At 50.1% G+C, this 23,060-nt stretch overlaps 9 protein-coding genes across 9 annotated transcripts; 4 read left to right on the top strand and 5 right to left on the bottom strand.

Annotated features, from left to right (window-relative positions):
* Window positions 1-67: 67 nt before the first annotated feature.
* EI90DRAFT_3278738 (P-loop containing nucleoside triphosphate hydrolase protein) lies at window positions 68-2,982 on the bottom strand (the record flags this gene model as incomplete). Its single annotated transcript, XM_039066624.1, has 14 exons — window positions 2,760-2,982; window positions 2,350-2,706; window positions 2,185-2,296; window positions 1,945-2,131; window positions 1,813-1,894; window positions 1,671-1,759; window positions 1,529-1,616; window positions 1,289-1,463; window positions 1,082-1,239; window positions 700-1,033; window positions 501-676; window positions 347-444; window positions 265-287; window positions 68-213 (listed from the first exon to the last, which is right to left on the bottom strand). Exons 1-14 carry the CDS (start codon window positions 2,841-2,843, stop codon window positions 68-70), a joined length of 2,109 nt encoding a protein of 702 aa, XP_038923384.1. The 5' UTR covers window positions 2,844-2,982.
* EI90DRAFT_809197 (uncharacterized protein) lies at window positions 2,728-4,234 on the top strand. Its single transcript, XM_039068079.1, has 3 exons — window positions 2,728-3,718; window positions 3,766-3,827; window positions 3,886-4,234. Exons 1-3 carry the CDS (start codon window positions 3,076-3,078, stop codon window positions 3,952-3,954), a joined length of 774 nt encoding a protein of 257 aa, XP_038923383.1. The 5' UTR covers window positions 2,728-3,075; the 3' UTR covers window positions 3,955-4,234.
* A 619-nt stretch (window positions 4,235-4,853) lies between these two features.
* Window positions 4,854-6,220, bottom strand: EI90DRAFT_3030767 (uncharacterized protein). Its single transcript, XM_039058257.1, has 4 exons — window positions 6,082-6,220; window positions 5,565-5,954; window positions 5,248-5,507; window positions 4,854-5,197 (listed from the first exon to the last, which is right to left on the bottom strand). The coding sequence occupies exons 2-4, from the start codon at window positions 5,856-5,858 to the stop codon at window positions 5,101-5,103; spliced, it is 651 nt and encodes a 216-aa protein (XP_038923382.1). The 5' UTR covers window positions 5,859-5,954; window positions 6,082-6,220; the 3' UTR covers window positions 4,854-5,100.
* A 1,040-nt stretch (window positions 6,221-7,260) lies between these two features.
* Window positions 7,261-8,116, top strand: EI90DRAFT_3191385 (uncharacterized protein; the record flags this gene model as incomplete). Its single annotated transcript, XM_039066392.1, is given in 4 exon segments — window positions 7,261-7,419; window positions 7,474-7,740; window positions 7,791-8,004; window positions 8,019-8,116. Coding segments are annotated over 2 exon segments (303 nt in total), but the record flags the coding sequence as incomplete, so codon positions are not given.
* Window positions 8,117-8,184: 68 nt separating this feature from the next.
* Window positions 8,185-8,660, bottom strand: EI90DRAFT_3030765 (uncharacterized protein). The gene has a single exon (XM_039058256.1). The coding sequence runs from the start codon at window positions 8,563-8,565 to the stop codon at window positions 8,332-8,334; it is 234 nt and encodes a 77-aa protein (XP_038923380.1). The 5' UTR covers window positions 8,566-8,660; the 3' UTR covers window positions 8,185-8,331.
* A 346-nt stretch (window positions 8,661-9,006) lies between these two features.
* Window positions 9,007-13,478, bottom strand: EI90DRAFT_3011365 (uncharacterized protein; the record flags this gene model as incomplete). Its single annotated transcript, XM_039056457.1, has 6 exons — window positions 9,007-9,507; window positions 9,563-10,907; window positions 10,964-12,610; window positions 12,669-12,934; window positions 12,994-13,178; window positions 13,229-13,478. The coding sequence occupies 6 exons, from the start codon at window positions 13,476-13,478 to the stop codon at window positions 9,007-9,009; spliced, it is 4,194 nt and encodes a 1,397-aa protein (XP_038923379.1).
* Window positions 13,479-14,252: 774 nt separating this feature from the next.
* On the top strand, window positions 14,253-14,790 carry EI90DRAFT_3030756 (uncharacterized protein). Its single transcript, XM_039058255.1, has 2 exons — window positions 14,253-14,666; window positions 14,741-14,790. Exon 1 carries the CDS (start codon window positions 14,259-14,261, stop codon window positions 14,541-14,543), a length of 285 nt encoding a protein of 94 aa, XP_038923378.1. The 5' UTR covers window positions 14,253-14,258; the 3' UTR covers window positions 14,544-14,666; window positions 14,741-14,790.
* Window positions 14,563-15,313, top strand: EI90DRAFT_3030753 (uncharacterized protein). Its single transcript, XM_039058254.1, has 2 exons — window positions 14,563-14,666; window positions 14,741-15,313. Exons 1-2 carry the CDS (start codon window positions 14,664-14,666, stop codon window positions 14,948-14,950), a joined length of 213 nt encoding a protein of 70 aa, XP_038923377.1. The 5' UTR covers window positions 14,563-14,663; the 3' UTR covers window positions 14,951-15,313.
* A 395-nt stretch (window positions 15,314-15,708) lies between these two features.
* On the bottom strand, window positions 15,709-17,043 carry EI90DRAFT_3115451 (uncharacterized protein; the record flags this gene model as incomplete). Its single annotated transcript, XM_039062786.1, has 4 exons — window positions 15,709-16,374; window positions 16,435-16,712; window positions 16,762-16,865; window positions 16,916-17,043. The coding sequence occupies 4 exons, from the start codon at window positions 17,041-17,043 to the stop codon at window positions 15,709-15,711; spliced, it is 1,176 nt and encodes a 391-aa protein (XP_038923376.1).
* Window positions 17,044-23,060: the final 6,017 nt, after the last annotated feature.

The raw sequence follows: 23,060 nt of genomic DNA, 5'->3' as shown, positions 1-23,060 counted from the left end.
GCATGCGACTCTTGGGATTAGAACAATTTATAGATACCTATCTGAAATCATTGACAAAACGTTAACTTCAGGATATCGTCCTGGCAGCAGCGTCCAGAGCATCTTCGCCCTCCTGTTGATTCCACATGTCTGCGTAAAGGCCGCCCAAGGCAAGAAGCTTGTCGTGAGTCCCTTGCTCCACCACTGCGCCATCCCGCATCACAATGATCAGATCTATGAAGTGGTAAGTCAGGTTGAAACCCTCAACTCTAAGGGTCAACTGACCTGCTTCTACGACAGTGCGGAGTCTAAAGGATGACACTCCCAACTTAGTGATTCGTGGGCTTAGTGAACGGTCATGGCTTACCGATGCGCGATGAAAATACTCGTTCTGGACTTCTCGCGAAGCAAGGAGTTGATGTTGCGCATTAGGTCAGCCTCTGTTTTGCTGTCAAGGGCTGACGTCTACGAGGCGACCTTCAGCGAAGATAATCTAGAGGACAAGATGGAAATGGACGTACCGCTTCGTCGAAGAACAAGATTGGTGGGTCCTTGAGCAGAACTCGAGCAATCGCTAGCCTCTGCTTCTCACCCCCGGAGATCATGAGACCTCTCTCCCCAACTTGAGTTTTATAGCCTTCAGGTAGACGCACGATTGCATCGTGTACGTTTGCCTTCCTGGCAACTTCGAATACTTCTCGTCTGAGGCGCTCAAACGACCATATCGGATATTGTGCATCACGTCTGCGTGGAACAAAGGCGTATCCTGAGGTACTACTCCAACAGTTTCACGTAGGCTAGCCACCTGAACATTGCAGATGTCTTGGTCGTCGACTAAAATGCGACCAGAATCGAGCTCGTAGAACCTATAGAGGAGGCGGAAAACGGTAGACTTCCCACAGCCGGAGGGGCCGACAATTGCAACCTTCTTGCCCGCTGGAACCGTGAAGGAGAGATCGTGAAAGAGTTTTCGGTTGGGATTGTACCCGAAATTGACGTTTTCAAACCGTATCGAGCCACCATGAAGGACTAATGGTTTGGCATCAGGGGAATCCTGAAAATGATTTAGTGTTAAGGGGGCAAATGAAAGTTGGGTAAAGACCTTTATTGGTGCGTGTTGCTTTTGAAGATTAAACAAAGTTTCCATGTCGAGCAAACTTTGCCTTAGCTCGCGATATACGCTTCCAAGAAAATTCAGAGGAAGAGAAAGCTGGAAGACCAGCTGGTTCACCATAACGAGATCACCAACAGTCATGGTGCCTGGGAGATGTATGATTAGGCCAATGTTGCTTACCGTTTGACTTCATACCTTTTATTACGCCTTGGGCCGCCAAAACCATCATCAATGTCAATGCGGTTGAAAATATCACATTTTGCCCGGAATTCAAATATGCCAACGATGTTGCAACTTTTAAGGAAGCTTTCTCGTAGGTGGCAAGATGCTTGTCATACTGCTGGACCTCGAATTTCTCGTTATTGAAATGCTAAATATTTTTATGGAGTCAATCACGCAACACTGATGACTCGGAAAAGGCATAGAAGTACTCACTTTAACGGCTTCAAAATTTATCAAAGAATCCACAGAAACATCTGCGGCTTTGTTATCTGCCTTGTTGGCTTCCCGGCGGAACTTAGTTCTTAGGCATTGACATTAAAACGACTTGACGATCGCTATGGGGTCCCCGACTTGCCTCCATGCAGTGGTTGAAACGGTGAACCAAGTATAACTTGCCATGGTACCTAGGGTAACCGCGGCGAAGTTCCAGCCAAACTTGTATGTCTGATGGCAGGATCGGTGAGTGGCGAAATAAATGGGAGGCTAATAAAACACACCAGGATACCACAAACCATACTAATCTCCAAAGCCGTTGGCAGGACATGGAAAATCATGGACGAAAGTATAAATGTTATCCCTCTATGCAACTTGAGCTAACACGGAGGATTTACGAGCAACTGATGACTAACTTCGTTCCTCGGTCAATAGCTCGCGTCAGTCCACCTGTATGACGCGAAAGATGAAATTTCGAGTCCAATTGTAGTAGATGGTTAAAGGTATCACTGGCGACACGTCGCACGGCGCGTTGGGCTACATTGGCAAATACTGCATTTCTGAACTCAGAGAAAAGGGTAGCAGATATTCGCGCAAGTCCATCTAAGAGCAAAACCACATGAGATTGACAACTGACTGGGACGCGGATCACGTACAGCCAGCAATCGCCGAACCCGCAACCACCCATACGGTTGACTCAGATGTGAACTCGACATTTAAACCATCAACGATGGCCTTGAAGAGGAATGGAACTTGGACATTCAGGAGCTGATGCTTGAGGTCAGATTTATCCTTCCCCATTTAATGATAACGAACGCCACCTTCCCTGCAATCAAAAGAGAAAGTGCCAGAACCACCCTGATTTTTGTATCCTGATGTCCTTTAGGCCATACATTGGCCAGTAGATCCTTTATGATTGCCATGTCAACCTTTCTCTGCTGAGCTGGTGACAAATTTGCGGAGCCTGGCGATGATGGAGCATCAGTAATCGTGGCATTGGGGCCGTGATCGAGCTTTATGGGGGAGTTCGCCGCCTTAGATGTGTCTCCTTTTGTCAGATTCGCATTCGTTGTCGTAGTTGACGTATGCCTAGCCAAGTAGACGCGAACGGGAGGGAAAATGCTGGGCTGAATTGCGGTTCCATTCCGAAAGCCTCTCAGGCACAGACCAGGTAGTAACTACTGGTCACTGATGAGTATCTCTATTTTGCAACATTCCTGACAAATCTCACCCGCTGCGCAGCCGGCCATCGCTGTCGCGTTCTACAAAGGACATGCACGCCGGCCAAGGCGCGCGTCCCCTGTATCCACTGCATCAACAATTCAAACGGCCCACAACTTTGTGGGCTAGACCGAGGACCAGATGGCCTCGGGAAGATCTCGTACACCGAAGCCAAAGTATCAAGCCAAGGGGGAACAATTAATCTCACTCAGTAAACTATGGCGTGTGCGCACGTGCTCTCGGCAGACGATTCACACATGACAGACATATCCTCAGCTTGCGTCCCGTTCAATCTTGCTTGGGTCCTTTGACTCTCAACCGACGCCATGGCATCTGATGATCCCAAGCGGTCCAAGGAAGGCACAACAGCCCCAGGATCGACCGGAAGCTCCTCTCCAGAGCAGCAGAATCAACCTGCGAATGACGGAAAACACACATCTCCTGCAACCCCCGTTGAGGGGAGTTTTCCCAATGCGAATGCACCGAGATCCGATTGGCCTCTTCCTTCAACTCACGAGTATGAGCCCTGGACAAAGAACAAAAATAGCAGCTCCCCTGGCAAGGGCGAGGCAGCGGATAACTTCACGATACCTTCGATCGTCACCCTTACTGGACGTCCATCCCCATGGCCCAGTGCCCCAAATCGTGTTGACGAGAGATGCGTAATATATTGTACGCAGACCGCTGCTCGTCGTGTGGCTGGTGAACCGCCCATTTGCAAAACTTGGTGCTACAGGCGTCTCTTCCCGCATGACTATAGTCCGGTCGGGCAGAGCGCACGAGTGAAACCCGACGGCAATTCTGGGCGGGTGGGTGATGCATCAGGATATTCGGAGCGGCCGCAAAAGCCATTCGCATTTGACGGGAAATACGTGTATTTTGGTCGCAGTCGTTACCGCGCTCGCAATCGTATGTACAGTATGTCGGGTACTGGTTTACCGAGAGATCCTTCTCTTGAAGAGATGGCAAGTGCGCCCGCCAATTTATGCTGTGGCTGCTCACATCGCTCGTTCCAGATGACAGCGTCCGGGGTGACAGGCAAGGATCCTGCAACAATGGATCGTCTAAGACAATACTAGTAAGCTTCGACTTGATGGACATCCTCAGCCCATTCTGAAATTTCCAACTGAAAACAGTCACTCTGCTCAAATACACCTTGGTCCTCTGCCCTCCGAATTTCGAAGCGCTCTCAAGGAACGAGTTGAGATGCTGATCGAGCCCATTGTACGGGTTACCACGCGTTATGCGAAGTCCTTTGAGGCTGGTGGTGCACAGGAACGCTTTTCTGGCCAACTTTGGGAAAAGATGAAGAATGGAGATACCCTCGATATTGCCAAGAGGGTCGGAAATAAGCTTTGGGAGAATTTCTGGGACAACGGGAAGGGTCCAAGTAGTTCGAAAGGAGGAGCAAACCCTCCTTGACGCAATATTAGTTAATAGCAACCTACTCTAGGATCCTAGACTTGGAGATACACACTGTGCCTCGTTCACACTTACTCTACACTGCAGCTATTTATGACTAAATGTATTGAACATCCATGTACCCGAGCCCAATCTAACTCTCAATTGTGGACTTATTTACGTAGGTGGGTTAGGCTCACATCGTCACTCATTTGGGTAGAGCTAGTTTATGTTGGTTTGGGTTGGGGGAGTGCCCTTTGACCAACAAACCCCTACCGACAGTGACGCTCCCACCCCCACCCGTGCAGAGTGCATCGCATGGAGATCAGGAGGCTCTTAGAGTTTTGGTACGTCCCATCTTGCATCAGCATTGTGACTCACATCTTTGCATTTTCCATGAATCAGTTCGACAGCAAGGATAAGAAGTCTGTGGCAAGTATAATTGTACATGTCATTCCATCTTGCACATCAAAATGACGCCCTTCCAGGAGTAGCTGCAATGAGTGTTTGCATGGTCGGGCGCCTTCGGGATACGGAAGCTGCAGGGATCAAAAATAAATGAACCCTACAATGCCATGCCTCTCCGGCCAGATCTCCACGCACTGTGGGGATCTTTGAAGATGTGGTTTCAGCCAACTGTATGTCACCATTGGAACTAATTTTCGTTCGTTCGTGTTATCTATTTTATTTTATTTTTTCATCATGACAGGGCGCAGAAAATACCTACACTGTCCAAATGAGGACATCACACCGTGATAGTGGACGTACTTTCACTTTCACTACTGAGATCCTCGCTCTGCATGCAGCCTTTGCTCATGTCCTACGTGTAAGTGGTGTGGGAGAGTACATAGAATCGGTCTGGCATGATATGGACAAGGACTTGTCGATATAAATAAATCCAGATATGCAACATGAACTACAAGATAATCCTCGGACACTGCTTTCACAAATCAAGGGAAACCCCTGCTTTGTTGATTTCCAGGCGAGATTATGGGTGGGACGGTCTGGACTTGCGCCCTTGGGTCAGCCATTAAAGCATCCGAGCGCCTATAAATAATGTGTAAGTTTGAGTTATAGCGCACAACCGCATTACTCGCATTCTGCTCGCCGGAGCATCCGGCAAAAGGTCAAATGTTTCTCGAGGAGTTGCGACGCCTGCGGCTATAGCCTTCTTCAGTAGGGTGCTGTCCAATACCACGACTTCTAATATTCTCCCGTCCGCCTCTTGACCATTGAATTTCTTCACAGCACTATTCGCCTCCGAAAGATTGGAAAATTTAACTTGTACCGTCACAGAATTTGCTTTCCCTTTGACCTCAGTAGCAGACAGGATGGTCCCGTTAGCCCCAAATATTGCCTTCAATGAAAATACGCATCAGGGATCACAACGGCCAAAGACGCAAATTGAACGTACAGCAACATCCTCCGCAGTAGTACCAGGAACAAGATGCCGCACTTCCACTGTTGCACCGCTCGCGCCCTTGACGTTGAAGGATGAAATAGGCTGAGGAGAATCTGAAGGTGGCGTACGACCTCCAGACAAAGCGGCAAGCGTCTTTTGCGCCAGAGCCGATGGCACATCAGGACCCTTCCGTCTCCCCCGAGTGGCACCGCCGGAGAATTTGTCGTGAGTCCACCGATCCAGATTTGCAGGATCCTGGTGTTCTGAGTCATCTCGGACCCCACCAGGTGGGCGGTCAGAAACCATCCGAGCAGCGAGAGTGCCGCCCTTAATGTTGTTCTGCTCAAGAAATCCATTATGACCCCACTTTCCATCTGGTGCCGTTGACCGTGGAGAACGTTCCTGATGATGAAACGGGATTGCGACATCCAAGTAGGACATGAGCAGTGACATATTCGCAAAGAAAGGTTGACGAAGTGCATATGAGCCTTCCCAGGTTGAATCGACACCACTTGCGGACTGAACGTACGTATGGGGTTGGACGGGAAGTTTTGCTTTGAGTATTGCGAAGAGAACCGTCAGAGGGAACACGACCACGGTTTCCTGGCGCTTTGCCTCGCCGATTCGTGCGGTTAGCAGCTTTTCGAAGGTTGATGCGATCTTCAAGGGACATGTCGAGGTCCATTGCCGTTGGTTCAGCCATTTTCAGATGTTGAGAGCGCGATACTGGAACGAGCGTCTGGAGAGAAGCTGTGTTACGCCTTCGGCACAAACAAATATCAATACGATTTGGCGACCATTCGAGTTTCACACCGACCAGCTCCGGCTGCATGAATGCTACTGCTGTCACCAGTAAGCCTACCGACGTGGTCCCAAACCGAGTCTCCCACACGGCTATGTTTTTGCAGTGAGGCAGTTTCCAGGAGAGCAGGGATTCCGTAGCTGTGTTTAGCACTGAGCAACGACCCAGCAGCTATGCGAGTGGCATGTCCTTAGACTTGTCAGCTTCCCTCATATCTGCTCCTTCGCAGCATCTGACTAATAACGCAATGCTAATAGAGGCGAGTGAACGGAAGGGCTTCCCCTCTCGAGAATTTCCGGGGGATTGTTTGGCGTCCTTTTCGCCTTCTGTTTTCCTTTTCCTTACCCGATGCAGGAATAAGATGCCCCCTTTTCCCCCGGAATAATTGGCATCCGATACAGCCTATGGCCAAAGCGGATCCCTCCTCGACGAGTGGCGATAGTCCTGTTGTCGGGATCGGCGGGCCGTATGTTATCTTCACGTCCTAAGATCGATTTCAAACTTCAAACCACGTCTATCGCTTTCAGACCTTCGGAAGACTCATTGCCAAAGGTGCACAGAATTCATTGCATTTCAATTCGCAAACCCCATCTTCGATGCCAAGAGAATGATGGGGGGGGTTACGATGAGGCTCTACTGCATGATATGAAAATTTATTAATAAAGTCCCAAGTCCAATTCGAGTTTAAACGATCTGGTGACCCCTGACAACCCCAGCGCAAGTCAGGACTAACGTGAGTCGACTCCAAACTCCTCAGGAGAGTCATGGTCCTGTCAATGAAAGAGACTGCCGAAGCCTCCCCCAGATCAAAAAGTTAAGCAGGCTGGGATAATTGTCCCCGCTTGTGAGCGCGCTAGTTGGAAAGGCCGATTTCTTTCCCCAGATCCTAATGATGCTCAACGCCAAGCAACAAAGGACCCAGGAAGTATCGCTGGTTTGGATGTAAGAAGAATCCTCAGTGAGCCTACCGCAGCAGCCATAGCGTACGGGTTTAAAATCTCGAGTCATCGTGTACCGCCAATCGGGAGGCGGTACATTGACATGTCTTTGTTGAGTATCGAGAGCGTTGTATGCAATTTCTCGGCCTTGGAAAAGGAGTACACTGACATGTTCGATTAGACATTAGAAGTCATCGCTGTGCTGGTGATGCACATCTTCGCGACAATGGGCCTATCACCTAAAAAGGCCAGAACCGGGAAAGGCTCTTGCAAACTCAGACGTGTTTCAAATCACACCAAACGTCTCAACTGTCGACAAAAATGAAAATCAAAGCTTTTGAAGGGGGAATGACTTCGAAGAGCTGCTGACGCGTGCACATTTAACATGAATCGCTTCCGAAGAGCCCCTGAACCAGTCATCAGGGATATAACTGCCAGGAAAGAAGTTGTTGGTGAGGTTGAGTTTAGGCGCTCTCCCGATTGACGTCACTGTCCTAGCATTCTCCGTATCAGGTCCCCCTCTGCAGCTCAACACGCATGCCAGCCACCCGAAAACTCCTCAAGGAGCCCTTAAGTTAGGAAGGACCCCAATACTAGCATCAACTCAGACGAAGCTGTGGCATATGGTGCCGCTGTCCAAAGTGCCACTTTAAGGGTTGAAACAGATGGGATAAGTGTGCCCAGTTAGTCTTGAGACTGAGACAGCTGGTACGTTATCCCAGGCAGTTTTTTTGAGCAAGTAATCACGAAAAATACACCAATCCCATTCCAGCCGTCCCGAATCTTTGGTACTCCATCTAATAACCAACGTTCGGTCATGGTGAGTACCATGCTGATTTACGTGTCATTACACTCTTTTACAATATGGTATTTAGATCTAAGGCATGGTGAAGGATAACCACTATCTAGGAGCTAAACGATGCAGTCCCTTGCGGAATCCCGAGAAGCAAGTCACATTTAGCTTGGATTCTCACTGTTAGTGGTTGGCCAACTTGCAGTCTTTTGGGGCCGGGCAATTTGGAGACGGAGGGTCGCATGACTACGCAACATCCCTAATGTTGAGCTCACATGCAGGGATCATCAAAAAGTGATGTGGGGATGGGTGGGCAGCGTCGGGGTGGTAAAAGTCCTCTGGTTGATGGTGTCGGGGAGATGACGGGGTCGATGCGGCTTCGAACCCTCTGGGCAGAAAATTTGATGAGAAATGTCGCACCTGCAAGTTCAATACCGCTTCATCTATTATGGCACAGAGGGTTGAAAGCCTTAAAGCCATTCAAATGCGTTGCTAATGATCTTTTGTATTTGAATTTGTCGCGGTCCCCCGACTTCGATTGGGTTTGGCCTCATTTTCAAGCAAGTTCTAGATGTCTGTAGCCAGCGAAGATTGAACACAAACATTAGAACAGTGAGAACGAAGCCATATGAGTGTATTGGCTGACTTGATACGCACTCGGCTTTGAACAACGAATTCTTCCACATATTGAGCATGCGGTTAATGCCTTCTCGACTTAAGCGGTTCAACTGGTTCTTGAGCTCAACACAAACCTGCACAGTACGTCCCTGATGGGTAATGATGGATAGCAGCATATGGATTTGTGACGGGCCACCCATTTCGACCTCTGCGGCCCGAGTACAAACAATATGAACAATACTGGCTGGATTACCCTATATTTACAGTAAGTTTGCATATGTCGTGTACATGTACTCCAGAGTTTTACTTTCCGTTTTCCAAAATTTCAATTTCATCGTCGATGCGATTCCAGTACGGAATAGGATGGGCTTTGACATTTTGATCCAATTGTTTGCGAAGCAGCTTGACCTCCCTTCGCTCCTGTTCTTCTTGTTCTAAACGCTTCGCTTCTCTGAGAGCAATAGTGGCCTTTTCTTTAGCTCTGATGACCTCATCAAAGGCATGGCGCTCTATAACTCTCATCTTGGTACGCAGCCCGGGAGTTTTCGGGCGGGTTACTTTAGACTTCGCGGCTTTCCTTGCTGCTTGGATTCTGGCAAAGTGCTCCGCCTGCCGCGTGGCATAGTTAGGTAAGACGAAGCGTTTTGCTGCCTCCGCTGCTTCCATGGCCTCTCGAGATCGCTGTTCCCATTGAGCAAGGCGTTCCTGGAACTGAGCGCGGTGCTGCGCTGCACGAGCGTCGAGAGTGAAATTGAAGGGCTGGACGATGGTTTTCTTCGCTCCGAAAATGGGGTCTGAAATTGCCTACAATCACACTCAGATACTGAGCCGTGACGCACATCGAAGACTGATCAATTACCTTCTGTTGAGAGGAGTTGACAACCCTTTCCCGCGGGTGTGGATGACGCTCATCCCCTTGTCTTTTATCGCGCTCCTCGTTCCTTTTGAGTCGTTCCAGTGCTCGTTGGCGAGATGCTTCGCCAGGAATCGGAGCGGAGAAGGGCATGGCGAGCGGACGATGCGCTGGCCCCCTAGGGGGTCCTTTGGAGGAAGGGCCAGCAAAAACGGCGTCATGGGACACGATACGGCGGGGATTATCTGGCAGGAGTCGGGGTCGTTTGTGAAGGCCCAAGTCATCTTCTGAGCCCGCAGAAGTCCTCTTCTGACCGCGCTTAAGGACGTGCAACGGGGATATTGGCGAGACCGACTGGACTGGAGCTTCATTTCCATCAACATCGGTATCATCTTGAATGATGATGGCAGAAGCGGTGGAAGTACCACTGTGACAGCGTTCTACTTGATCGTGCCAGGGCAGCCTGTCAACTCTAGTCTTTTTAGTGAGTGAAATCCTGTTGCGGATAGGAGACTCCAACGATGGCCTTTTGTTGCCAGAATTTCCAGATGGAGTCGACGAGGAGTGCGGCGCGTCCTCTGAGTCCGCATGTCTGCATTCCATGTCTGCAACTTCCAAGTTCTGCAGCTCCTCACCGCTGTCCGAAGATAATTGGGATTCCTGCTCTAAAAGAGAACGGAGGGGGGCCTCTTTTAATCGTATCGTAGCACCCACCCGATGTGCTGACGTCCCCACATCTTCTGCAGCAGACTCATCGCCTGACTTGTCCACTGCATCCATCTCATGGGGTGTTTCGCGATCAATGGTCTGTGTCATACGGGGCGTTTCGGGCTCTGAATCTTCCACGGGGCCCAAATGCAGATCACAGCTTTCGTTGTCACTCGGGGATATGTCTATTGTGGTACGTCCCCTCGATCCATTTCCATCCACCTGAGAAAATTTCACAACGGATTGGAGTAACTCCGCCCTCACCTCCGCAGGAACTGGTACGGGTACACGTTTCTTTCTTCGTTGCCGATCACGTACGTTCTCAGTGGCATGAGTGACCACACGCTCGGGTCGTCTGGGGGGCTCGGCACGAACGGACTCCTTACGGCGTATCTGTCGAGCGTTGAGTTCAGTGCGTAAATCAGAGTATGAGACCGGTCTGCTGGATGAAGTTAGAGTCGGACGAGTCAAAGAGGTACTGCGAACGGTCTGCTTTTGCTTGAAGGAAGTAGGCGCTCGTTCCGGAACCTGAGCTGCTTTGGCATCAGTCTCCATTCCCTTTGTCCCGGACCTTGGAATATTTCTTGAATCTCCGTTGTGGTCCTTTGGATTTTTTATGAGCTCTTGGTGACTCAATCTAGAACTAAAGAACGAAGGTTCGATTTTGCGGACGCTGGACAGAACGAAAATGGAATTGACCTGCTTGGCTTGGCTACGCCCCTACGGAACGCCAATCCAGGCGCCCCATTCCTGCTCTGCTCTTGCATTCTAGACCCCATCACCTGTACACCATCTTTCGGCCCCTTGAATCCTTCTCGAACTTCCAGAGCGTCTGGGGCAATTATGAGTGAAGGAAGATACCATGATACCGCGATCTCCTTACCGTGATTACCACTCCCAGAACTCTCCGCTTCACTCACCTTGTCTGGAATGTGAGCATCGTCATGAGGATGGGAACACCACTCTGATTGAAATGTGTCAAGATCATGAGCGTCACCTTCATGAGCGACTCTTGTAGCAGAATCATCATAGCTACTACTGCCCTTGGCGTTGTGTAGAGCTGGTGACGGTGCCTTTATGAGAGCCTCTGGCCGACTTTGTTGGCCAATTGGATGGTCCGTGTTGGATTCTGCGCCCCTCCGAGAGTGGCCGGCGACCAAAACGTCAGATAGATGGGGATTCAAGGGATTTGAAGTAGTACGACTAGGTAGGGATGGCCCAACAACCTCTTTGTCTTTTCCTTTCAACTTGACACTAACTGAATGTTCGTGAGAAGCAGAGCGGAACCCCAATTGAGTGATACGGGACTGAGCAGGACGTGCCATTGAACCTTCAGAATCAGGGGGCAACGCCACCTTAGACGAATCCCCAATTGGTATGACCCATTTAGGAGCAGACTTGGATGTACGAAGGGACTTCGAGGAAGCTTTCTTTTTGATTGCACCTTCAGGTGATTTCGGAAGCAGGAGTTGGGATGCCGAGAATTCTGTTTTGGTCATCGCATCATGAATTGGATTTTGGAATGGGTATCCATCGTTTGATACGGAGACGACAGCTTGAGATCCAATTTCAGCATGATCAACAACTTCACCATACACGGGGGCTTGCAGTGAAGGGAGAGGGGGAGGGGGAGTTGTGTAACGGACCGGTCCACGGTCACCCAGAATAGTTAGTTCTTGGGTATCCAGTTCCGCAAGTGAAACAGTCGGGGGTCCAGGGACAGTTGGTGATAGCGTCCAACCAAGTGCTGGCACGGCTCCAACACGACGCATTGGGCTAGGGGTGAGAGGGGCAGATGGTTCAGGCACCAAGAGTTCATTGCTTTCCAGAGCTTCCGTCTGGGGCCGAGGCTCTGCTTCGTACACGTTCGACTGCCGACGAGGTGTCCTCTCATGCGGGCTGGAAGGGGTAGGTGGGGTCAATGGGATTGAAGTACGTTGCGGACCAATTCCGACAGGGGGTGTAGGTCTGCTCTGACCCATGCCATCGGAAAGTGGAGGCCCAAGGGACGTATGCTGGTTTTCCATAGGATCCAACTGGTCCCTCCTGAGGGAAGGAGAATCCGACTCCCAGCCCAGACCGAGAAAAACGTCTTTGGCAGTGTCGACCGGTTCACTCGGTAGGTACAAGTCAGCGTACTCATCCTCGTCGGTGTTATTAGGTTCCGCGACAAGTGGTGGGCTTGATGGAGGTAGCTCGGAATGGATGGCGGCAGCAGCTGATGCTTCATCGTTCGTAGCCGGTGCTGACAGTGGGATGGGAGTTTCGGAAGTTTCCGCAACAGAAACCCTCCCAGAAGACTCAGTGGGGGCCTTGGGGGTAATTGTCGTCAAGGATTCTGTTCGACTGAACCAAAGATGGTTTCAAACGCAAGCCTGCCTAACAAAACGATTCGGGGACTCACTGTGGTAGAGTTATGATGCGGGGCGCAGAAGGCACCGGGAGTCTTGATGATTCTGGGTGCTTTCGTTTTGGCCGTGGCGACTCGGCAGAGAGCGAGTCGAACGCAGAGAACGCGTTTGCGAGTCGGGCAGCTGAGACAGATTTGGCTGCGCCAGTAGCGACAGGTATCCCAGACGCGCTTGGGTTACGGGAGTGAGAAGTAGCCACTGATTTATGTGGAAGTTTGGCCGAAATCGTAGGGCCATTGTCAGGCAGGCGCTGAGGTCGCTATAGGCGACAATTGTTAATAATCTACGTGCAAAGAGAGAGGGCACAATGACACGGACGGGTTGGGGTATCGCTGTGAATGCAAGCTGTTGCTGAGGGATTGATGCGTTCTCCTTCTCTGTCACGCGTCCCGATTTCATGGCAGCATCAGGAGGCAGTTCGGATTGCTCATTACGCAATATAGCCACATTTCCATCGACAGGGGGAGTACGCGCTGACTCCGGTGTCGCATTGATATTCAACGCTGAGACAGGATTAAACTCATGCATGCAGACGCGCAGAGCCAAAACATACTGGACAGAGCTTGGGTCCTATTTCGGGCCAGAGAGAATGCAGGTAGTTTAGTTGAAACAAACTTTCGCAAAGCAGGGGTACTTCTAGCTATTGGCTGGATGGCGAACGACACGTCCTGTCCGTTCAAAACGTCATCCAGGTAGTCGTCGTATGAATGTTCATTGAGCAGAAACGAACCCTCGAGCGCTGCGGGGTTGAGCTGAAAAGTAAGGTCACCATCAGAAGCGGGGTCTCCCATTCTTCCAACCATGATAATAGCGAAGTCGGGATCCGGCTGTGGCGTCGCAACCAAGGAGAGTGAGGCCAGGGAATTTGAAGTACACTTTCGGTGTTGAGTTGTGGTCGGTGTCAACATACCCAAATAACGCGTAAAATGTCACGTCCCCGTCACGGCCCGTTCAACAGGTGCCCAGACTCAGGGTGCCTCATTCCCTCGACTTTTGCTCTGGGAGCTTGCTATGATTCAGCCACTGAGACTGTAGCGCTGACTGAATAGGGCCAGCTATTCGCAAGCATGTTATTTGAAGTCACGTTTCTCGCAATTTCAAACTCACTCCTGCAACTGAACACAAGTGGTATGGGCCGTGGATCGCAATCCTTACGACCCTATTTCCCGCTAGCGAAGGTCACGTCATCACCCCGCAGCGCTCTGACGACACCGAGAGTCATATCCCTAGTTGCGAAACTCATACCACCATTCTCCAAGTTTCGAACCGTTCTCCTTGCCAATTCCCAGCATTGGCAAAGCGGCATCCCAGCACTGATGGTGGAAAATTAATCGTCAGACGGATTCCGCATTTGCAGGAGCTCAGGTCTACTGGATTGGGGCCATTGGCCCACACTGGCGATATGGAGAGAAGTTCAACGACAACCAGGATCCCGTGCTGTTGATCGACTAGCATTATGTAACTCATGACGATGCGACCTTCGATGATCTCCAGGTTCTAGCGGATCTTGTTTGTCAGCCTTGAAATCTACGTTAGCTGGCGTTAACCGTTATTCGGAGTCACGCGGCGTTCTCAGCGGTGCAATGTGCTTCATTCTGTGCGCGACGTCCACTACGCTAATTTCTCGCTGTCTTTCCACTGCGGTTTTCCATCGAGATACCAGTCCCTGCCCTCCACTTTCTTTTCCTTTGGACTTCAGCCAGGTTCCCTCCACTCCCACCTGCAACATGCCCATCCTGTGCGCCCCGCAACGGACGGGCATTGCATTCTGCATTGACGGCCCCGATTCTCTTTCCCCACCGATCCAGCACGTTCCAACCCAAGTTACATCCTCATGCCATTTCACTCTCTTACTCAGCAGTCATTGATTTGCGCACAAAACCTAGATGGACGTCTTTGTTTTCGCTCAACTCTCTCCTCATGGCCCTCAACCTCAAGTGATAATTTGAACAGAATATGCACGCTCAAGCAAAGACTTGAGGGTATATATGGTGTGCCTGAGAGATGTTTCGGAGACACCTGGCCCAGAGTAGACTAAGACGTTCATTTCTACATATACTAAAAGCTGACGATCGAAGCGCTCGGATTGGTCGCCTCGCCCTTCTTGCTCTCTCATTGGCTAGCCGCGCGCCCAGCGACATCGGGACTGCGTTCACTTGCCTCACATCCGTGGCATATACCTATATCACGCTCAAGCCACACTCTCGCTGCGAGCGACCACTTATGCAAGTGCCAGACCCCCGGTCTTCGTCTGTCAATCATCCCGTGGCTTTAGAGCGCACTTGGCGGATTGACGTGGACAGCCGCAAGACGGCTGGTACATGGGGTTCTTTTATCATCGATCATCCTTGACTCAGGTTCGGACGACGCAGACGTACTAGCTGTATCATTCGATCCAACGCACTGACCTACTATGCAATCTGATCGCTCGCATCATGAATTACAACATCGCGACGTCATCCATGCCGTCTGATCACCGAGTACCCCGCTGACACAATGCAACCTCCTGTGAATATGAACTTCGATATCACTCCGCGATCGGTGATCGATTCTTCACAGTAGTAACTAGATCCTTCGGTCCTCCTGCATGTCCCGGCATGGATCCTTACGCATATTTCAGTTACAAGGCATGTTTCCTGGTTGTGTAAGTGAAATGATAATGATGTTGATCGCAACACCGTTCGCTCTCTCTCTACTCAAAATATCAATCTGTGTTCGAATTCCCTCTCTCCTTCACCATCTGGCTCACAACCTGAAATAGGAAGGGAGTTGAGATAACCAGTAAGACCGTGAAGTCACCTCTGCGTGAATGTGCCAATACGAAGACAATCACAAGACCACATATATTGATTCAGGCATGCAGAGGACACAGCCGAAGGCTCCCTGGCCTTGTTCAACAAATAACAGTACTTGAAATCGCGTGTTCACAGTGCGCGTCCACGGAGCGACGACGACGGGGTACGAGTCTGCCTACATGTAAACTCGATGCGATTATAGGGGTACCGAGTTTCGCCACTGAGCCCCATTTAATAATTACCAAAGTAGTGCCATCAAGTCTGTGGTTCCCCATGGCTGGCCATCAATTAATGGTGCAGCATGTTTCTTTAACTGATCGCTTAGGTTGGCAGGAGTCGTCTGACCATCTCGACTTAAAACCACGGCTAGGAGGCTCGCAACGTATGCAGCTGCCGGACCAGTGCCACTTGATACCATCGTTGCACCCAGGCTTCCGATCCAAGCACTTCGAATATCGTTGCCTGGGGCGAAAACATCGACGACAGATCCGTGGTTGGAGAAGGATGCTATCATGTCTGAATGGGTGTTGAAAGCGCCAACGGTGATAGCTTCATCAGAAGATGCAGGACTGAACTTTGACGCGTCCAACCCATTATTCCCTGCAGAAACCACAATGTGCAACCCCCAGGATATGGCAGTGCTTACGGCTCGGTTAACCGTGCGACTGAAATCTAAGCTGGCGCATATCAGAGCGATGGAAGGACGACCAGTTTGACGGGATTCGTAAGAAGCGTAGTTGATACCTCCGATCAGGTTGGTGGAAAATACAGACATCCTACCGGAGGCAACCTTAACTGAAATAATTCTGGCGCGAGTCGCGATGCCATACGGTCTCCCCGCTGCTATCCCGGCGATATGCGTGCCATGACCGTCAGTGTCAATGTTGACGTAATTACCGAAGGTCTGCACATACATGCAGGTATGAGTGGACATATGGTGGAGAGGGCATAAAGAGATACCCACAGGACCCACAAAAGCCCGTTTGTCAAAGCAGATGTGTTTAACGTTTACTCCAGTATCTAACACATAAATGTCCACCCCAAGCCCCCCCCAGTTACCACCCAAAATATCCCCCATTCCAACTGAAACACCGTCACGCTCCATTGCATCCCGCTCGTTCACTTGGTGGAGGTCATTGCCAATGGGGGCTATGCCATCAGCTTCGACATAGTCAACTTCGGGGCAAATGAGAATGCGAGCAAGGGATGCTCCAGTTGCGTGTGCGGAGTATCCATTCAGAACTACGAAAGTTAGCATATTTTTTTGGGGGATCCTCTGATGTCAACTTACTTCCATACCGGTGAGTGACTGAAAATTCTGACCCAGGGCTCCGGGTGGATATCTGAGCCACATTCTTGATATGGTCATCCATACTTGTACCGGATTTCAGCACACTAAGTAATAAGTCGGCCAGTATTATGCTTCGCCTGTGTGTGGGACATACATGATGTACGAGTCAGGGTTTACTGGACCATTCGGCATCCTGATACGAACAAAGGCAGCGAGGGCCGTTGTCATAGTGGAAGCGAATATAACGAAGACGATGAGAATAGCCGTGGTTGAGGACTTCATTGCTGTAGCCACTGGATGGATTGTGACGAACAGGGGGATTAGGAAGGAAGAACCGACAGCAAGCTGAGAGGATGTCCAAAAAGCCAATCATATAGTGTATTAGCACAATATACAACCATATGGCAGAGTCGAGCTGGTCCTGAAAATTGATTGTGCAGATTGATTCGGGCTGCATGACAAAAATTCCACCTGTATCTAGGGCCCCTAGCTGATCCGGATCAGAATCCACGAATTGCGTTAAACGGTGCCGATATAATTGGCTGAAGGATATACAAGGCCAGTGGCCTTCGGCTGTGTCCTCTGTCTTGATACAACTAATGCCTGTTTCAATTTTGAGCAGAGAGAGAACGGTGTCGTGTTCTACATTATCATTTCACTTACACAACCGGGATCGAATCATGCATGTAACTGAGATATGCAGTAACGTAGCTCTCAAGTGTCCGAGAATGCGTGAATGACTCAATTGAACCTCCTGTCCATCTGAGTAAGATGGAGACCAGTACTAGTGAGCGGCAATGGAGACGAAGTCAGTAAAAGCATTCGAGTGCACTGTGAGATGGAGGGCATCCATCTCTGATGTTGTGAGTCAGGAACGGCTGACTCATCGCTACCATAAAAGGATACCCGATTTAGCACCATGTTGATGAGACACTCAACAATTGATGCTAAATCCTACCCATCTCCTGCTACCACTCTTTTCTATTTTTTCATTGATTATTGACCTTGTTATTGTGCTATAATATCTAACGGATAACATTGATTATTAACGGGAGGTGGCAAGAGTAGAAAGCACATACGCGGACGCCAGAAAAAGGATACAATGGCACGTTGCACATTAAGGACTCGCAACTCAAAATATCAAGAACTAGAAGCTCGAGTAAACCCAACGTCGTTCCTCGATGGACTAGCGGGGACCAGAACCAAATTTCACGCCAAAAGTGGTACAATACAAGTTATAAGCGTGCTTGATGTGAACGAACGATCGCTCCCTCGTTCCACCCCCATATCGAATGGCAAAAAAAAACGGGCGAAAAATCCTGGTTTACACGAAACCCCTTCAATTCTTGTGCATGTGGTTCTTTCAAGTGCGATAGTTGGGAGTTCAGGGGCGGTCGGCGATAGTGTCGAACCGAGTGCCGGCTTGACTTCAACGTGATGCATTGGACCAGGGGTGAGAGGGGCCTCGATCAGTGACCAAGGGGTAGATGGTTCAGGAACCGAGAGCTCATTGCTTTCAGCCTGGGCCCTGAGAGACTCTGCTTGATTCACATCCACCTTATCCAGGGTAGAGTTTGTTGCGGACCAGTTCCAACAAGGGTTGCAGGCCTGTCATGTCGCGCGCCATCGGGAAGAGGAGGCACAGGCGAACCCATACAGGCTTGCCAATGGACCTTCCTGAATGGTCGACTCCCCATCCAAAAACGCTGGGGATAGTGTGGAACCGGCTCGCTCGGCGGATAAAAGTCAGCGTACCGATCCTCTCCAGTGTTATTAGGCTCCACGACACTTCAGAATGGACGATGGAGGTAGGTAATTCCGTGTCGTTGGTAGCCGGCGCCGACGGTGAGATGGCCTCTCGGAAGACTGGCAGGCCTCATAGGGGTAATTGTTGCTGTATGTCTACACCGAAAATGACTTCAAATGTGAGTACATCCGACAACTGATTCGAAAACTTACCGTGGTAGGGTCAATGTACGGAGCGCCGGGACGCTTTAATGATTCTGGGTGCTTGCATTCTAACCGTAGCGATTCGGCAGAGAAGGGGTCGGAGAACGCATTTGCGAGGCGAGCAAGCAACCAAGACGGACTTGGCTGCGCCAGAAGGAACAGGCATCCCAAACGCGATTGGGGGAGTTGGGCGTTGGGCAGTAGCTGGTGATTCATTTAAAATTTGGTCGAGATCGTGAGTATCGTAGTACAATCGTCATGCAAACGCTGAAGTCGCTGTAGGCGACGATTATCGTTAAAGTATAACAACACGGACGGGCCGAGGCATCGCTGTGAATACAAGCTGTTTCTGAGAGATTGATGCGTACACCTTTTCTGCCACGCGTTCCAATTTCATGGCCGCGTTGGCAGACAGTCCAGAGGGTTTATTACACCAGCATTCCCTTCGACGGGGGGATCACACGTTGACTCCAAAGTCACATTGACGCTCAACACTGCGAGAAAATTAGACTCATGCATCCAGAGCCAAAACATGCTGGACAAGAACTTGGGCCCAATTTTGGACCGGAGGAAACACAAATAGTCAAGTTGAAACAAGCCTTTGCAAACCAGGAGCACTCCTAGTCGCTGACTTGATGGCGGACGACACGTTCAAAATGTCATCTAGGTAGTCGTGATATGAAGTCCCATTATTTAACCAGAGTGAGTCCTCGAACGCTGCGATGTTCAGTAAGATCACCATCAGGGTAGGATCTCCCATTCATTCAAGCGCGTTAACAGCGAAGCCAAAATCCACCCGTGGCGTCGCAGTGAAGTTGACGCTGTTGCGGTCGGTGTCAACATACCCAAATAACACGTCAAATCCATGTCTCGTTCATGATCAAGGCACCGCGCGTTAATACACACCTGGCGTTCGCGGGTCACACCGGTGTCGGTGCAATAAAGTTTCTGTTTCTTGCTTCATTGACAGGCGCCAAGACTCAACACGTGTTCAGGGCACGGTCATGCTCATAACCCCCGAATTTTGCTCTCCCTATCTGACCTCATCGCCACGCGCTGCCCCCGGGATCTCTAGTGAATCTTATTCCGCACCCCTTCGATGCGATTTCACACGGTGTAAGATACGTACAGACTCAAAGCCCCAAGCCTCCGTCTCCCTTAGAACGTCCAACCACACGCATGGCAGCGAGTGTCCCATGTCTTGTGTCATTGGGGGTGGTTCTTCTTCCCGTGATGGGGGATGATCAACGTCCTTGCTCCATCCCACATTATGCGTGGCAGAAGAAGGTCACACGGAAGGGCAGCACAGTTTTTGTTTTTTCCCCAAGTCGTGCATATGTCCAAAACTTTTCCTCGGACCGGCAATTCAACTGTAAAGAGCAATCACTCGCTTTTATCCTCTTAGAAGTATCTCATCTGACTTGAACGATTCGCTTCCCCCAGATTCGGGATCCGCCCGTTCATCCGAAAGCGAAACCTGGTTGGCATGACACAATTTCAAGACAGCTTTCGGGTCAAGGGTCTGTATTCGTCGGCCGAATCAAACGCCCGCTCCACTGAGCAAAAGAGTGTTGCAGTCGGCCGCTGTACCGCAATATCCTCGCGGCCAACATGCCGATAGTCCTAATGCATTTGATTCTTGATGGTGAGTGTTCGCTTCTGCACCAGTTCCTTTCCGAACATGGCGAGTGAGAACTACATTTGTGCGCCAAACCTTTGCCTATCTCCTTTGGGATGAGTTCCCATAACGAGGTAGTGCTATTTCCCGATGAGCGGCTCATTGATGATCCACAATGGAATCTACGTTTGATTTTTGTGAAAGAGCCCCTTGCGCCGCGGCCCAAGTTTCAATCTAATTGATCCATCTTGATCACTAGATTATTGACGCTGTGACTTGCTCTTATGCAAAAAGATTATCGGGTTGCATTAATGGGTGCAAAGTCTCATATTCTCAACATCGACAATGGGATCGGGCACTGACAGCAGAGTGTACAGCCTCTAGCTACCTTACGAGAAAGGAACCGCCCTTTTCAAAAATTTCTTTCGTAAATCTCCGGGCCACGAGTCAGCCATCAGGCAAAAGGGGTCTTTGGTCACAAAAGTTGAGTTTTGACCAGAAAAGCTGCCCTAATTTGGCATTTGCATCCGAAACTGAAACGTGTTCAGCAAAATTTTGCACGAATCTCTCTTCCATGTTTAGGTTCTCTCAACGCGGTACGGGTTTTCGTCGGATATCTCTCTGCGATGTCTGAGAGTGAGGATAATTCCCATCATGCATGCGTATCCAAACACCATGCGCACCTTACCACGCCGTTTTCGCAACACGGGCGCACATGCTTACTGCAGTCGGTAGCTAACCGAATGCAAATCCGGTAATATCATTAAAAGCCATATTCCTTTTTTCACAGTACTTGCTTCAATCTTTTCCCTCAAGCTGTTTCGAGACCTGTCTCCCGACATCCCGGTGATCGTCCCGGCTTTTTGTAAATCGACTAGGGCATGGAGGCCCGACTTTATCAACAACTCCATATTCCCCCCCCACTCGGGTGCCTCAGGTGACTTGCCGGTCACATTCGGTTTGGGCGTCTAACCTTTCCCAAAGTCAAGATGTCCCAGATCCAAGAAACGATGACGTTAGATTCGAACTCATCGGACCACGATTTTCCGCGTTCACACTTCAACCACCCCAGATAGAAGCGGATGGACGCGTTCCGATGCACCACCCACCCACTTTGCTCTTACAGTGGATCGCTTCTGCTCAATATGAACAAAAGCACGATATGGCAGCTTAATCCGGTTCAAGGCTCATACCGGAAAGACCTGCTGAGGGGGTGCAACGATCAAAGTACAATTTATTTTGTGTCGCCTCGATAAGAGTGAATCGATCTGCTTTCGGATGAAAGGGCCAAGGGGTTCTTTTTTTGTTTTTCGTCTGCGGCGATTCTTGCGGGGTCACGGTTTGCTTTGCCCTGTCCCGTCCCACCCAATTTTTATGTCGTTGCAACGTTCGGGGGATGTCACATGTACGTAACACCAGCCCTTGAATTTCTCAGTAGTGTTTACCCAATTCCCCGCAAACTGCTTACAGTCAGTACCCACACACATTTGTGGCCTCGGATTTCCACACTATCCGTGAGAGGAAGATCTCGAATTATAACGCAACCTGTAGGCTGCTTACTTTACCGTGAAAGGTTCTTCGTTCTCGTCGATCCCGAGTACTGATATTACGTTGGACAGGCACCTCACCCAAATCTCCCGCGCCGAGATGAATTGTGTGGCTATCTCAAAGTACTCTGGCGGACATCTTGCTTTCGGGAGCCGTTCGAATGACAGTTGAACAACAAATTTATTCGACACCCTACTATATCCCATTTAAGACGAGAAACCGTTACATAACTCCAATGTTTTTGGTCTGCAAGCCTTCAGAAGGTTCTCTGCAGTTTTCAGTTCATGCCTCCTGTAAATCACCTACAGTAGAAGCCGATGGACTAGTTGTACCTAAGCGAAGTGGTGCCCAAGCGCTGCTTCAATTCCCGGCCCCACCTGAACTTGCGCACACATCTCACAGGGGCACGCTTATTTGGGACATCCCCCCGCACGCGCGCCCAGGCCTGGTTAGACCGCACATCGCCCAAGTTCCAGGCACACAATGTCATTTTCATTCGTCCAGGATCTTGCATAACGGCAAAAACGTTCAACACCTATCTTCGCGTCCGTAGTCCCTCCCCCATTTCTATGTTCGTGGAAGCTGTCATTATGTATCTCGCATGAAATTGGCTCGGCTGGCTGGAAGATAGCCGTACTTCCCCATACAGGAAAGCACATACTCGCTCAAAGAAGTAAACACGCTGAGTAGCCCCTAACTGGTAGTCAAGGGCTGCCCCCCTCCCGTAAATTTTTCATAGACCTTCCTCATGTCGACGATCTAAACCCGTCAACACAACTCCGATTCGTTGCATTGTGTTGCCTTCATTTTTTACGTCCGTGGGACACTCTCATGGGCATGTGGCGCGGCGCAACGGCGAATGGCGGCGTGTGCGTTTCAGCTCTCTTAGGCGGGCGTCATCAATAGCCCGATACGTTGGGGGTGTGAGTTGCTCCCTTTGCAATTCTGTACCTTGACCTTTCCCCCTCCCCTTCCGTTCAAATAACGCTTTACGTACGTCTTCGGCCAGTTTTCTTTCAGCGATTCGTATGCAGGGAGCGTTAAACGTTTCTAGAGTCTAGGTCATTACCACATGCAACGCAGCATGAACTGCCCCACGCAAATAGGAGCGTTATGGATTAACTGGACGGAGCTTGGTTATCTCTATGCCGCGCCACGCTTACCCATTCCGGGCTCCTTGGGC

The sequence above is a fragment of the Cantharellus anzutake genome, assembly GCF_015039405.1.
Source record: "Cantharellus anzutake strain C23 chromosome Unknown EI90scaffold_2, whole genome shotgun sequence".
NCBI classification, from domain to species: Eukaryota; Fungi; Basidiomycota; class Agaricomycetes; order Cantharellales; family Hydnaceae; genus Cantharellus; species Cantharellus anzutake.
This window is presented reverse-complemented; position numbering and strand designations above follow the sequence as displayed.

Bases quoted from the DNA above. Each gene is read 5' to 3' on its own strand.
- EI90DRAFT_3030765 (XM_039058256.1), bottom strand. From the start codon at position 8,565: ATGGCTTTAAGGCTTTCAACCCTCTGTGCCATAATAGATGAAGCGGTA.
- EI90DRAFT_3030756 (XM_039058255.1), top strand. From the start codon at position 14,259: ATGTGCTTCATTCTGTGCGCGACGTCCACTACGCTAATTTCTCGCTGT.
- EI90DRAFT_809197 (XM_039068079.1), top strand. From the start codon at position 3,076: ATGGCATCTGATGATCCCAAGCGGTCCAAGGAAGGCACAACAGCCCCA. The intron at 3,719-3,765 runs GTGCGCCCGCCA...CGCTCGTTCCAG, and splicing joins TTCTCTTGAAGAGATGGCAA to ATGACAGCGTCCGGGGTGAC. The intron at 3,828-3,885 runs GTAAGCTTCGAC...AACTGAAAACAG, and splicing joins GATCGTCTAAGACAATACTA to TCACTCTGCTCAAATACACC.
- EI90DRAFT_3030767 (XM_039058257.1), bottom strand. From the start codon at position 5,858: ATGGTTTCTGACCGCCCACCTGGTGGGGTCCGAGATGACTCAGAACAC. The intron at 5,508-5,564 runs GTACGTTCAATT...TTTTCATTGAAG, and splicing joins CTACTGCGGAGGATGTTGCT to GCAATATTTGGGGCTAACGG. The intron at 5,198-5,247 runs GCGAGTAATGCG...CATTATTTATAG, and splicing joins GATGCTCCGGCGAGCAGAAT to GCGCTCGGATGCTTTAATGG.